The sequence below is a fragment of the Phoxinus phoxinus genome, assembly GCF_949152265.1.
Source record: "Phoxinus phoxinus genome assembly, chromosome: 2".
NCBI lineage: Eukaryota > Metazoa > Chordata > Actinopteri > Cypriniformes > Leuciscidae > Phoxinus > Phoxinus phoxinus.
In genome coordinates this window covers 17,228,682-17,243,546 of record NC_136877.1, presented here as the reverse complement: position 1 = coordinate 17,243,546, position 14,865 = coordinate 17,228,682, and the positions used below count along the sequence as shown (strand labels likewise).

Sequence of the window (14,865 nt, the reverse complement as noted above, 5' to 3'; positions counted from 1 at the left end):
TTGAAAGTCTTGTGTCTAGTATCTGTAAAACCGCTTTCTTCCATCTTAAAAATATATCTAAACTACGTCATATGCTCTCAATGAATAATGCAGAACAATTAGTTCATGCGTTTATGACCTCATGGCTAGATTATTGTAATGCTCTACTGGGTGGTTGCCCTGCACGCTTAATAAACAAACTACAGCTGGTCCAAAACGCAGCTGCTCGAGTTCTTACCAGAACTAGGAAGTATGACCATATTAGCCCCGTTCTGTCAACACTGCATTGGCTGCCTATTAAACATCGTATACATTTTAAAATATTGCTGATCACTTACAAAGCACTAAATGGTTTAGCTCCGCAGTACTTGAGCGAGCTCTTAGCGCATTATAGTCCTTCACGTCTACTGCGATCTCAAAATTCCGGCCAGTTAATAATACCTAGAATATCAAAATCGACTGCTGGCGGTAGATCCTTTTCCTACTTAGCACCAAAACTTTGGAACAGTCTTCCTAACATTGTCCGGGAAGCAGACACACTCTTTCAGTTCAAATCTAGACTAAAAACGCATCTCTTCGGCCTAGCATACACATAACACATTATAGACTTCTATAATTCAATGTTAGGCTGCATAGTTTAGAACAGCCGGGCCCGGGAACACTTCCCGTAAATCCTGATGTACTTGGTACATCATAAGAAGGATGGCGTCTACGCTAATATTAGTCTCTCTGTCTATCCCGAGGTTTACCGCTGTCCACCGGAACCAGGCCATATCCAGATCTGGTGAAGGACCAGCGCCAGGACACGACGACGCCGCTGACCTGAAGTGTCAACCAGTCTCTCCTCCTCTCCACTCCGACTTCAACCAACCGGAACTGGACAAATACTCTGATTAATTCTGAACTTCATGCACTGTTGACTCATTGGCCAGAGGAGAACTGGCCCCCGACTGAGCCTGGGTTCTCCCAAGGTTTTTTTCTCCATTCTGTCACCTGATGGAGTTTTGGTTCCTTGCCGCTGTTGCCTTACCTTCTGGCTTGCTTAGTTGGGGACATTTTAATATTCAACAATATTACAGATCTGCCTTAAAGGTGGACGATGATGAAATTGTTTTTTGTATTATTTTCATGTTATCACTGTGAAGCTGCTTTGATACAATCTGTATTGTAAAAAGCGCTATATAAATAAAGGTGACTTGACTTGGCCTCGAAGAGATTCTGGCAAAGCGTCCGGCGCCTCAGGAGAGGGAAACAGTGCCCTACCACCGCTGTCTACAGTGGGGGTGGGCAGCTGTTGACCTCAAAAAACAATTTCATCATCGTCCACCTTTAAGGCAGATCTGTAATATTGTTGAATATTAAATGTCCCCAACTAAGCAAGCCAGAAGGTAAGGCAACAGCGGCAAGGAACCAAAACTCCATCAGGTGACAGAATGGAGAAAAAAACCTTGGGAGAACCCAGGCTCAGTCGGGGGCCAGTTCTCCTCTGGCCAATGAGTGAACAGTGTATGATTATGATTCAGGAGCATTACAGGTCAGAAGTTCAAAATGAATCAGAGTATTTGTCCAGTTCCGGTTGGTTGAAGTCAGAGTGGAGAGGAGGAGAGACTGGTTGACACTTCAGGTCAGTGGCGTCGTCGTGTCCTGGCACTGGTCCTAGCATTAGCCAGCACTTTTAAATTTGCTTTGATGTCAGGCGCTCTGGCTCCCGGCAAACATGTGACTATGGTGGCTGGTGTCTCTATTTTCACGTTCCGTGTAATAGAATCGCCAATAACTAGGGCACAATCAGAATAATTCTCAGTGGGTGTTTCACTGAGCGGGGCAAATCGATTTGTTATCGGAGCGGAAAAGTGTTTTTTTGATCCGCGACTAGAGCGATCTCTCACTGTCACCCATCTGCCCTGCTGCACGGGCTCTACTTCAGCCAGAAGCGACTCATGTAAAGAGTTCACTAGGCTAGGCGCATCCAAAATAGTATCTAAAGCTCTAGCACTCTTCTTACTATTCTCGATTAAAGTTTGGATGCGTGTCTCTAGTTCTGAAATCTTCTCCGTCAGCCTGACTGTCTCCTTGCATTTATCACATATAAATCCTATATTGTCGACAGAGAAGGCTATGGTAAACATATGACATGAAGTGCAGGTGACAATAACAGGACAAGACATTACTCACCGTGTTTGTTGACTGATTCTTACTCACCTGGGCTTTTATGAACTCAAAGGCACGGGCGCACGAGAGAAAAATAAATAACTGAGCGCACGGGTGGTGCGTTAAAAGGCTAGCGAGTTAGCGTGTTGTGCTGTATTTAGTAGTATAAACAACTAGAATTTATAATAAATGATGGTTCAAAACAGAAATAAATACGAAGCTAATACGAGGCTTAGACGCAGCAAACAAACTCACAGCAGCAGCAGCAGTCACAGCGAGGCAGACAGGAGCAATAGTCCTTTTCCATGGCCTCACCGAACTCCTCCTAGGCCCGAGTTTTTGCCTCCACAACCACCCAGGCTGCAGTTCGCTTGGCCTGCCAGTACCGTCAGCTGCCTCAGGAGTCCCACAAGCCAACCAGGCCCGATAGGACTCCTTCTTCAGCTTGACGGCATCCTTTACTTCCGGTGTCCACTCGGAGCTAACAAAACATTATAACTATACCATATGATTACAGATATTATATCTGTAATCATATGGTATAAAAGAAAATATATATATATATATATATATATATATATATATATATTTACAAAACTCAAAATGATTTTCATACTGTGACGAGTATCTCTGGGCTCATCAGCGTCGCCCTGGCAACCAACACGCTACACCTGCACGTCCTCATCACAGGCCGATCACTCCCAGCTGCCGCTCGTCAACACAGAGCTTAAGAAGCCAGCACCGCTCTCACTCAGGGAGACTAACGTCTCATGCAGATCGCTCTGGTACTAACGTTCCCTCTCTTTGTTAACAGAAGACAGCGAGTGACCAACGGCCGCAGCACGCACGCCTGGACGCCTCTTCACGGACACCGTAGAAACACCAGGCACGATCGCACCGAGCACCCCTGCTTTTCCCCACCACCTTCACTTCAAAGGATTAATAAAATCCACCCTCCGGGGCCATTGCACTGAGCTACCTTGTTGTGTGTTTTCTCACCCGTGACATCTGGTGGAGAATGCGGGCAAATGCATGAGAAATCACACACAAGTGTTGGCATGTACCTGCACTAAAAAAAAAAAAAAAAAAAAAAAAAAAAAATTCTGTTCTCTTTCTCCAGCACTGGTCGGCGTCCTCTCTCCCCATGGAAGTGGATGAACTGTTGCAGCGCCTGACTGAAGTCAGCGTCCGCCAGCAACAGATTATGGAACATCTGGCCACTCGACAGGGCGGGACCGAGGCGGAACTCGCCGCCCTCCGCGCCCAAGCGGCCCCGCACGTTCCACCACCTGACGCCCGGATGCAAGCGGCCCGGCTCTTGCCGAAGATGACAGTATCTGACGATGCGGAAGCCTACCTCCAAATGTTCGAATCCACAGCTCACCGCGAGGGATGGGTTCCGAACGACTGGGCTTCAGCGCTGGCGCCCCTTCTCACTGGTGAGGCTCAACGGGCGTTCTTCTCGCTACCCCCAGAAAGGGCTGGTGATTATGGAGAGGTGAAGCGGGAAATCCTTGCCCGACTGGGACTTTCCCCCATTTGTGCTGCACAACAGTTTTTCGAGTGGGAATATAAAGTCCGGGTGCCAGCGCGAGCCCAGGCGGCCGAACTCGTCCGCTTGGCCCAACACTGGTTGATGGAAGGAGAGCCCACCGCCGCCCAGATAGTGGAACGTGTGGTGGTCGATCGCCTCCGACGAGCTCTGCCCCGAGCCCACCGCCAAGCCGTCGGGATGAGGAATCCCGCCACTGTCCTGGACCTAGTCGAGGCGATCGAGCTGGCGGACGCTGTCCAACATCGGGAGTTTGGGGAGAGGGCGCCGCCGTTTCCCCGGAGGGTGGTCCAGGAGCGACGCACGCCGGAGGGCACCCCGCGCGCAGTTGGCAGGCCGACGGTTCCCTCACCGATGGACGAGCCAATGCCCACCGCTGACCCCACCACGTCCCCGCGGACCTGGCTGGCGGGGTGCATCGTACATCAGCGCGTCCCACCTGCGGCCCCAGAAGCAGACGTCACCGTGAATGGCCAACCCATACGGGCGCTTCTGGACTCGGGCAGTGCGGTCACCCTCATTCAAGCTCGACTGTGCCCTCCACGTCGCAACCAAAGGAGTCTACTACCCATTACTTGTGTGCACGGAGATACCCAACAGGTTCCAGCTCGTCGTATCAACATCGCTGCAGCTCATGGCAGTTGGCCTGTGGAGGCTGGAATAATGGAGAACCTTCCGGTCCCTTTACTCCTCGGCAGGGATTGGCCCGGGTTCGACCGCCTGCTCGCTGCCGCCGCCCAGCCCGCCAGCCAGGAAGGGAACCGTCGTCACCGTAGGCAGCCACGAAGACCCCGCCGCCGGCCGGCACTGCTAGCTTCGGACAGCGGGAGAGATGGTGAGTCCCCCTCTCAAGCTACTAACCTTTTCTATGATGTTTTCCGTCAGGCCAGTGAGGGGGGCTCTTTTGCCAAAGAACAACGGGAGGACGATCGGCTGAAACATTGCTGGGGGCAAATCCGCGCTGTAGATGAGAAAGACGTCCTCCCACGACCCCATCCTCTCCCGCACTTCATTGTCCGAAGGGGCCTGCTATACTGCGTCGCCCAGCGACGGGGGGAGGAGAAGGAGTTGTTAGTCGTCCCACGGACCAAGACGGAGGCCATTCTGGAACTTGCACACTCCCATCCTATGGCGGGTCATCTGGGAGCCGCGAACACCAGTCAGCGTATCCGAGACCGGTTTCACTGGCCAGGCATGGAAGCGGAAGTGAAGAGATTCTGCCAGGCATGTCCTACCTGTCAGCGCACCGCGCCCAGATCTCCTCCCCCCAGTCCGCTCATTCCTTTACCCATTATTGAGGTGCCCTTCGAGCGGATCGGATTGGATCTTGTGGGGCCGTTGCCTAAGTCTGCCCGAGGTTATGAACACATCCTTGTCATCGTCGACTATGCCACCCGCTATCCGGAAGCAGTCCCCCTGCGTAAAGCAACAGCGAAGGCCATCGCCCAGGAGCTGTTTCTGTTGGCCAGCCGGGTCGGCATCCCCTCCGAGATACTGACTGACCAGGGTACACCGTTCATGTCCCGGCTAATGGCAGACCTCTGCACCCTGCTGCGGGTGAAACAGTTGAGGACGACTGTCTACCACCCACAGACCGACGGACTTGTAGAACGCTTTAATCAGACCCTCAAGCGGATGCTCCGTAGAGTAGCGGCTGAAGACAGACGTGACTGGGACCTCATGCTCCCCTACGTCCTGTTTGGAATCCGGGAAGTACCCCAGGCCTCAACTGGTTTCACCCCCTTCGAGCTCCTGTTTGGCCGCCAGCCACGGGGGCTGCTGGATGTCGCTCGGGAGGCTTGGGAGCAGCAGCCGGCACCCCACCGCACGGTCATCGAGCATGTGAAGCTGATGAGGGAGAGGATCGACCGGGTCATGCCATTAGTCCGGGAACACCTCAGCAAGGCACAGCAGGCCCAACAACGCCACTACAATCGGACAGCCCAACCACGGGAATTTCAGTCGGGAGACAGGGTGATGGTCTTGGTCCCCACCTCTGCGTGCAAGTTCCTGGCGTCCTGGCAGGGTCCCTATACGGTAGTGGAGAAGGTTGGACCAGTAACTTACCGACTACGCCAGCCTGGACGAAGACGAGCGGAGCAACTGTATCACATTAACCTACTGAAAAAATGGCAAGGGACCAACGAACAGGTAGCTGCCCTCAGTCTCACCGATCCCGTGGTCGTCGACATGAATCCCCATCTGTCGGCTGCCCAAAAGACAGAGCTGCAACACCTGGTCAGTCAGTTTAAGGATGTGTTCTCCTCCCAGCCAGGGCAGACCAACGTCATCCAGCATGACATCAGGACGCCCCCTGGAGTGATCGTCAGGCAACGGCCCTACCGAGTCCCAGAAGCCCGTCGGCAGGCTATTGAGGAGGAAATTCAGCAAATGCTGAAGTTGGGGGTAATCGAACCGTCACGCAGCCCATGGTCCAGCCCCATCGTAATGGTACCCAAGCCGGATGGCACCCTCCGCTTCTGCAACGACTTCCGCCGTCTCAATGAAGTTTCCGAGTTCGACGGCTATCCCATGCCTCGGGTAGATGAGCTGTTGGATCGGCTCGGGAGGGCCCGGTACATTTCTACTCTCGACCTGACGAAAGGTTACTGGCAAGTTCCACTCACCACGTCGGCCAAACCGAAGACAGCGTTCTCCACTTCCAGCGGACACTGGCAGTACCGGACCCTTCCCTTCGGCCTGCACGGAGCACCCGCCACCTTCCAGCGTATGATGGATATCCTCCTGAGACCCCACCAAGCCTATGCAGCCGCATACCTGGATGATGTCGTCGTGCACTCCGAGGCATGGGATGAACACTTGGAACGTCTGCGGAGGGTGCTCTCGGAGCTCCGGCGGGCTGGACTAACCGCCAACCCCCGAAAATGCCACCTAGCGCTCTCCGAAGCGAAGTACCTGGGCTTCCAGGTCGGCCGTGGCCTCATCCGACCACAGGAAAAGAAGGTAGAGGCCATACTTACCGCTTCCCAACCTCAGACGAAGACCCAGGTACGAGCCTTCTTGGGGTTGGCGGGGTACTATCGCTGTTTTATCCCCAACTTCTCCTCCTTAGCCGCCCCTCTGACAGACCTGACCAGGAAGGGGCAGCCGGAAAAGATACAGTGGACAACAGCCGCCGAGGAGGCCTTCGCCTGGCTCAAGACGGCCCTTACCTCGTCGCCAGTGCTCCGCGCCCCCGACTTTAGCTGCCCCTTCCTGTTGCAGACGGATGCCTCCGACATCGGACTCGGGGCCGTTCTATCACAAATCCAGGAAGGTGAGGAGCATCCTATTATTTATATCAGCAAGAAGCTGTCCCCGGCCGAGAAGAACTATGCCGCCGTTGAGAAAGAGGCCCTGGCCATCAGATGGGCAGTCCTGGAGCTGCGGTATTACCTCCTCGGCCGTAAGTTCACCCTGGTAACCGACCATGCCCCCTTACAGTGGATGGCCCGGGCTAAGGACACCAATGCCAGGGTGACCCGCTGGTTCCTCGCGCTCCAGGACTTCCACTTCGAGGTTCGTCATCGTGCAGGGACCGCCAACGCCAATGCAGATGGGCTCTCGCGGATGTGGACAGCTTACGCAGGTCTGTCAGGGGTCGTTCCCCACCCACCCCTTGTTTCACCCCTACTGTCTCCATTCGTTCCCAGGGCCAGAACGACGCTTAGGGGGGGGGAATGTGACGAGTATCTCTGGGCTCATCAGCGTCGCCCTGGCAACCAACACGCTACACCTGCACGTCCTCATCACAGGCCGATCACTCCCAGCTGCCGCTCGTCAACACAGAGCTTAAGAAGCCAGCACCGCTCTCACTCAGGGAGACTAACGTCTCATGCAGATCGCTCTGGTACTAACGTTCCCTCTCTTTGTTAACAGAAGACAGCGAGTGACCAACGGCCGCAGCACGCACGCCTGGACGCCTCTTCACGGACACCGTAGAAACACCAGGCACGATCGCACCGAGCACCCCTGCTTTTCCCCACCACCTTCACTTCAAAGGATTAATAAAATCCACCCTCCGGGGCCATTGCACTGAGCTACCTTGTTGTGTGTTTTCTCACCCGTGACAATACATAAATTATAAAGCAAAAGCATCATAATCAGAGAATATCTTAGTAGTAGGTTATTCATGCGAGCACTGTTGTTTAGTTTTTAGCCATTGTTTAGGTCCTCTGTTAAAAGCACTGCCATTGGTCTCTAGCTTTAAATTAGTAGGTAAAGCATTCCAGAGTTTTGGCCCTTTTGCAGAGAAAGCAGACTGACCAAAAGAGGTCTTGTACTTTGGGACTAGACAGTCACCTCTTATAGGGGCTCGTGTGTTCGCCCTATGAGAGCTTTGATGCCTACTGACTAATTTAGAAAACAGTGGTGAAAAATGATTATTCAGACATTTATAAACCAATTTGAGATAATTAAAATCAATAAAACTGTCAAAGCCAAGAAGCTTATGCTTTCTTAAAACATCACAATGATGCCATCTCATAGGTTTCCAGTCCATAATTTGTATTGCCTGTTTGTAAATTGAGAAAATAGTTTGTAATTTAGTTGGAGAGGCTTGTGACCATGATGTGATGCAATATAATAGATGTGAGAATATCATTGCATGCATGTATAGTTTTTCAGTGTGACAAGACAAATCCCATCTTATAAAACAAAAACAATTTATGTTTGGTTTGACCTTCTTGCAGATGTACTTAACATGATTATCAAATTTAATTTTTTTATCCAGAATAATCCCAAGGTACTTGACTTCATTAACTGCTTCTATTACTTTTTTATCTGTACCTCAAATATATCGTTTACAGGCCTATTTCATATGGAGAAACACATGGAAACTGTTTTCTTAACATTAAGCGATAAATTAGATAACTTGAGCCATTTAGAGATATTCTTTAATGCTTTTGTCAGGTGTTTACCTGCCAGACTGGGTGTTTTAGTGGAAACATGGACCACAGTGTCGTTCGCATACATCTGACAGTTTACGCCCGGACAACATTTTGGTAGGTCATTTATATACATTGTAAACAGCAATGGGGCAAGTACAGACCCTTGCGGTACTCCCATGTTGTTGGCATGCAGAGGTGACTTCACCCCATTGACCCTGACACATTGCTGTCTCCCACCCCAATAAGACCTAAACCACTGCAAAGTCAAGTCATCTTCATTTATATAGCGCTTTTAACAATGTAGATTGTTTCAAAGCAGCTTTACAGAGATAAACGTATAATTTAAGGTAGCAGAGATTGTTTTGGCTTTATAGCGGTTCTTGTTATTTTCCAGCCGAAGTTAGTTTTGATTGATTCACTTCCGTCGAAATGATCATTTGTTATTAAATTAGGGGCCGCTAAGACGACACCGTTCTCTCTAAACAGATTTTAACGCGAACCTGTGATAAACGTTGAAGGCGCTCACGTGCGCATCAAGAATTAATTCTAGTTACTGTATGTGCGTTTGAATATATATATATTCAGATTTATATGTCTTCAAAACTTCTGAAGAAATTTTAAATTGGTTTAATTTATGTAACAAGATACTGTGATTAACAGTGTTAAATACCTTTTTTAGGTCCAGGAACACTGCCCCGACAACATTTCTTTCATCCAGTGATTCTTTAATTTTGTCAAACAAATAACAGTTAGCTGTTTTGGTGGAATATGTGTCTCTAAATCCAAACTGCAGTGGATAAAGCAACTGGTTAGACTCTAAATGTTCCACTAATTGTTCGGCAACAATCTTTTCCAGAAATTTTGAGACTACAGGAAGGATAGCAATATGCCTATAATTGCTCGCTATATCCTTATCTCCCGATTAAATAGACCGGTGCAATTATTGCTGTTTTTCAGCTCTCTGGGAACGGTTGTATTGACAAAGTAATTGGCTCTAACAGACAGCTTTAATATCTCTTAATTAATGCAGCGTGTATGTTGTGTACTGTATGTCCTTAGACAGGGAGTTACTCATGTTTATAATCACCTTTTTAACTTTATCTCAAGATACCTCTTTAATACAGAAGGAGCCTGTGTGAGCATTGTCAAGCTCTTCAAGAGATGACTCGATACATTTAAAATGACTTGCTAATTCTTGACTTGATAAAAAAAGTATTAAAAACATTTGCATCATTACTATGAATCAGATTTTGTCAAACTTTAATTTTAAGTGTTTTTGTCTACTTGAATTAGTTAGTCTTATATGTTGGCACAATTTAGAACTATTGCCACTGGCTTCTTCAATTAGTTTAGAGAAATAATTGGTAGCCTTTCGCAGCTCTGATACTACTTAGTTCCTCTAGCCCGTAATAAATAAATAATAATAAATAGTATATTTTTTTCCTACTATGGAAGTCAATGGGAACCAGAAACTGTCTGGTTACTGACATTCTTCTAAATATCTTCCTTTGTGTTCAGCAGAGGAAAGAAATTCATACAGGTTTGAAACAACTTGAGGGTGAGTATATGATGACAGAATTTTCACTTTAAAAGTGAACTAATCCTTTAAGGACTTTTTAAGAGCAATAAACTTCTTTCTCACAATCAGTGTCATATTATGATCTGAAAGGCCAGTAATGAGATTATGGGCCCTATTTTAACGATCTGAAACGCAAGTGTCAAAGCGCAAGTAACTTTGTGGGTGGGTCAAGTCAAGTCAAAGTAACTTTTCCCGGCGGGATAAATGCCTCTTGCGCCCGGCGCAAATCTAAAAGGGGTTGGTCTGAAATAGCTTCATTATTCATAGGTGTGGTTTGGGCGTAACGTGAAATAAACCAATCAGAGCGTCCTCTCGCATTCCCTTTAAGAGCAGGCGCGCTTGTTCCAATGCGGATTGCTATTATAACGGCGGATTTGCCAGCGCAGGCCAGGAGCGATTCATAGCCGAGGAGACCGACGTTCTCGTCAGGGCCGTAAAACACAGAGAAGTGACATTGGGGATGATGGGAGAAACCCACCCAAATTAGCTTCGGTTAAACAGGCGTATAATTTGGGTAAATGTGTAGCCTAATCTAGATTTTTTTTTTATCTAGATAGATTTTTTTCACATCTTCACGGACACAATTATTTCCCTCGTGTGTTAATATCTTTCCTTGTAATAATGTATGATTTGCAAAAATGAAAACTGTGATGAAAATTTGGCCTATTTTTGGCAATATGCTTCTTATATTTATGTCCTCCCAATATTCCTTTGGGTTTTGTTTCAGAGTTCCAGATGATTCTAGCATGATTAACGGTTTGAAAGAGTCTTGACTTCCTCTGTTTCAACATTGTGCGATTTATTGCAAGTGTTTTGGCCCTTGCGGGACTCTGTCTTTGTTGACTTTCGTCCACTATCACTGGCAGCCATCGCCAGCTAGAGTTCTTCTCACCAGAACCAGGAAGTATGACCATATTAGCCCGGTTCTGTCAACACTGCATTGGCTCCCTATTAAACATCGTATACATTTTAAAACATAGCTGACTACCTACAAAGCACTAAATGGTTTAGCTCCCCAGTACTTGAGCGAGCTCTTAACGCATTATAGTCCTTCACGTCTATTGCGATCTCAAAATTCTGGCCAGTTGATAATACCTAGAATATCAAAATCGACTGCTGGCGGTAGATCCTTTTCCTATTTAGCACCAAAACTTTGGAACAGTCTCCCTAACATTGTCTGGGAAGCAGACACACTCTGTCAGTTTAAATCTAGACTAAAAACATGTCTCTTTTTCCTGGCATTCACATAGAACATTATTCATTTCTATTCAAATCAGTTAAATGATTATTAGGCTGCATAGATTAGGTCAGCCGGAACCGGGGGACACTTCCTATAACACCCGATGTACTCGTTACATCATAAGAAGAATGACATCTAAGCTAATGTAAGTCTTTCCATTTATTCCGAGGTTTACTGAAGTCAGCCGGATCTGGGCCGGATCCAGATCAGACGGTAAATCTGCGCCTGGACTCGACCACAACGCATCCCTGAAGTGCCAGCCTCATCGGCCCTGTGAAGGCCTCATGGACACCTCAACAAACCTGTCTCCACCGGCGTGATGACTCCGACCTCCAACCAGATGGAACTGGATAAATATTGTGAATGTTCTGATCCAACCTAGCTTCTGACCTACAGGTAACCTACATTACAATGTTGCCTGAATCACAACCATACACTGTTCGTTTGTTGGCCAGGAGAGAACTGCCCCCCGACTGAGCCTGGTTTCTCCCAAGGGTTTTTTCTCCATTCTGTCACCTGATGGAGTTTTGGTTCCTTGCCACTGTTGCCTTGGCTTTTGCTTGCTATATAAATAAAGGTGACTTGACTTGACAGATGTCCTGTCACTGTTTCCCATTGGCCATTTTGTTTGGACTGTTCCTGCCTCACCCTTTCTTGTGCTGTGTTCTGTTAATAAACATCAACCTTGCTTATTCTGTATCTGGGTCCTCCCTCTCACAACTCCTGACAGAAAGAAAAAATAAAATAAAGAAAGTCTTAGAGTGTCTGGAAATTAAATTGCTTTAAGTTCTGTCCTCAGCAGTGGACATCATGCATCAGAGAGTTTACATAATGCTGCCTAACTTAATTAATTCTAACTCAGCCATTCAGAAAAAAATAAAATTTAAGGTTGTCCCTCCAGAGAAAACAGGTCAGCGGCTAGAGAAGAAAACACTAACATAGACTTGTAGAGAAGTTTCTGACAAAAAAGGAATTTCAGCCCTTAGTTGAGCACCAATACTCAAACCCACTTCCAAAGCTACGCCACATCTCCCGGTTCTTGGTCCTCCACCCTCAGCAGCTGCTGTTTCCTGTACCTCTTTGTCTAAGGGAAGTTCTAAAATAAGCATTAGAGTAGCTGGATACGCATCTCTTTCTCATCACTTTAGTGCTCCGCTCTAAAGCAACACTCTGGTTTGCTGGTTGTTTTTTGTAATTAGAGAAGAACTACACCATGGTTAGAAGGATTTCATTCTTCATCTGTTCCTGTATCCTCCTCCACTGGACAGGTGAAATAAGCTTTTCCTTTATAGCATGCTGTAAAGATTAGTGGGTGTTTTGAAGTGCCAGGGTAGTTTTGAGTTCGATCACAGCTTTTTATATGTTGATGTACATATGGTGTCTCTGAATTATGGTCTTTCTTTTTAAAAGTTGCAAAATGATTTGACATGGTATATAAAACAACTTTTTAGATATTATATAACATTTTGTACATGATACAAAGGTTGTTATGTTAATGCCGAGGGTTCATATTTTATCCATGTTAAATTTAGTCATTGATTTAATATAAAAATGAAAACCTTCTCTCTTAATTACCCCCTTTAAATGAATCTGCATTTTATTTGTTAGGCCTGAATCAGACGTAAAAAAATTTGTTTACTTTTTTTTTTTATGCAGAAAATTTACTTTTACATATTTTTGTTCAGTGATGCATGCACAGAACTGTGACTTAAGCATTAGACGATATTACTGAATCTAAATGTATGGATTTGTATGCATACCATGCCAACCTAAAAGAAAACTGATTAGGGTGCTTCTTATTTCTAGTTTGTGCATCCTTGTTTCCTTTCTTTGTTGTGTCCCAGCTCAACCCCCATTAGCATGCGTGGGAAGGACGCGGGGAAAGAAAACGAGAACGCAGGAATTGAAGGAAATCTTGTTTGTTTATTGGAATATTCTTTTGTATACTGTAGTAAGTGAAATTTAAGGGTCATAATGTTCTGTGACTTTAAATAGGATTTGGGATAATATCGTGAGAACCGTTTAGCATCACTTAAAGTATCATCAGCACTGAAGGGATATGCCCTGAAACATTTGAATTGTGGTCATTTAAGAAATTCATAATAAGTAATAATAAAGCAAGATGCCCTCTCCTCTTGAAATATGTTATGTACGGTTTATTTAAAAATAAATAAAGAGAATTTTATTCTCTTTATTTATTTGGGGGGGGGGGGGGGGGGGAGAGAATTTATACGTGCATCAGATTAGACAAGAAAGAATTCCCAATAAAATAGGCTGCATCTGAAATCACATTTGAGAAGGTACTTATTTTGAATAAGTAATTTCTTCACAACCGCTAAAAAAGTATATTCTATATAGTATAAATGTGTGTAGTATGAATGTAATCCGGACATATTTGCCATTGTTACATACGACTACAGATGTTGTCTAGGGTTGGAGAATGTAACGTTTAATAACATGTAACATTTCCGGATAAATAAAGTACATTTAGTACAAAATTAGTTCCAATTTAGCAGACTTTAAGTATATCAGTTTAGTACAACAAAAGTACAATTGTAGGGTATTAATATTGTGTATTTGTAGTATACTTAGCCTAAAATAAATTTATGTCAAATACATTTTGGTATATTATTATTATTTTTAATAAAGTTGGTAACCATGCCAGATCTAACATTAGGGTTTCACTTTATTTTGATGGTCCCTTTAACACATTATGTTGACTATAAGTAACATTGCATCTACATCTCCATTAACTATCATTAGAGTACTTGTAGAGTATTAGTAAACTGGTGGGGTTAGGGTTAGAATAAGTTGACATGTAGTTGCAAAGTTACTTATAGTCAGTAGAATGTCTGTTGGAGGACCATGACAATAAAGAGTTAGCATATATTCAGACAGTCTACTAATACTCTAATGAGATAAGATGACGTGTAATTGCAAAGTTATTGATAGTGAAGTTTTTGTCCAAGGTATTGTTAGATGCCAGTGTTTCCTGTCATAGAACAGTATCAAAAACAGTATCACAGCTATTAAACTATTTATTGTTATGATTTTAACAATCTCAAAGTAAAACGATGTGCTAAAGTCTGATTTTTTGGTGGCTGTGCTTTAAAATTAAATTATTATAATCTTAATTCGGTAACGCTTTAGATTACAGCCGGAAAGTACTGCGTAATTAAAGTGATTTTACAGTGTAACTTTTTGTAATTAAAGTGTGCCTATAAAGTACTTGCATGTAAGTATAAGGGAACAATACGTAAAGTTTGGGGAATAAAGGGGTAACAACCAGGAGAATTAAAAATATATATTTATACTGTAATTATTATAGAACTAGGGGTACTTATTCTACTATTGTGATATAAAAATCTAACATCTGGGAGCAATTTAGCAAGAACATACACTGCATACCTTTTTGTAATAATGGTGCACCAATACAGTACATACTGTATAGGCTTTTTAAAAATTACAGGGTACA

At 45.6% G+C, this 14,865-nt stretch overlaps 1 protein-coding gene across 5 annotated transcripts in view; it reads left to right on the top strand.

The window, feature by feature from the left end:
* Positions 1-12,350: 12,350 nt before the first annotated feature.
* LOC306993733 (uncharacterized protein) overlaps positions 12,351-14,865 on the top strand; it is a 34,641-nt gene continuing 32,126 nt past the window's right edge. For all 5 annotated transcript variants that reach the window (XM_079603731.1, XM_079603733.1, XM_079603730.1 and 2 more), the window contains exon 1: positions 12,351-12,658. In XM_079603731.1, the coding sequence (XP_079459857.1) occupies positions 12,604-12,658 (55 nt within the window). In that variant the 5' untranslated portion in view covers positions 12,351-12,603. The remainder of the gene's footprint in view (positions 12,659-14,865) is intronic.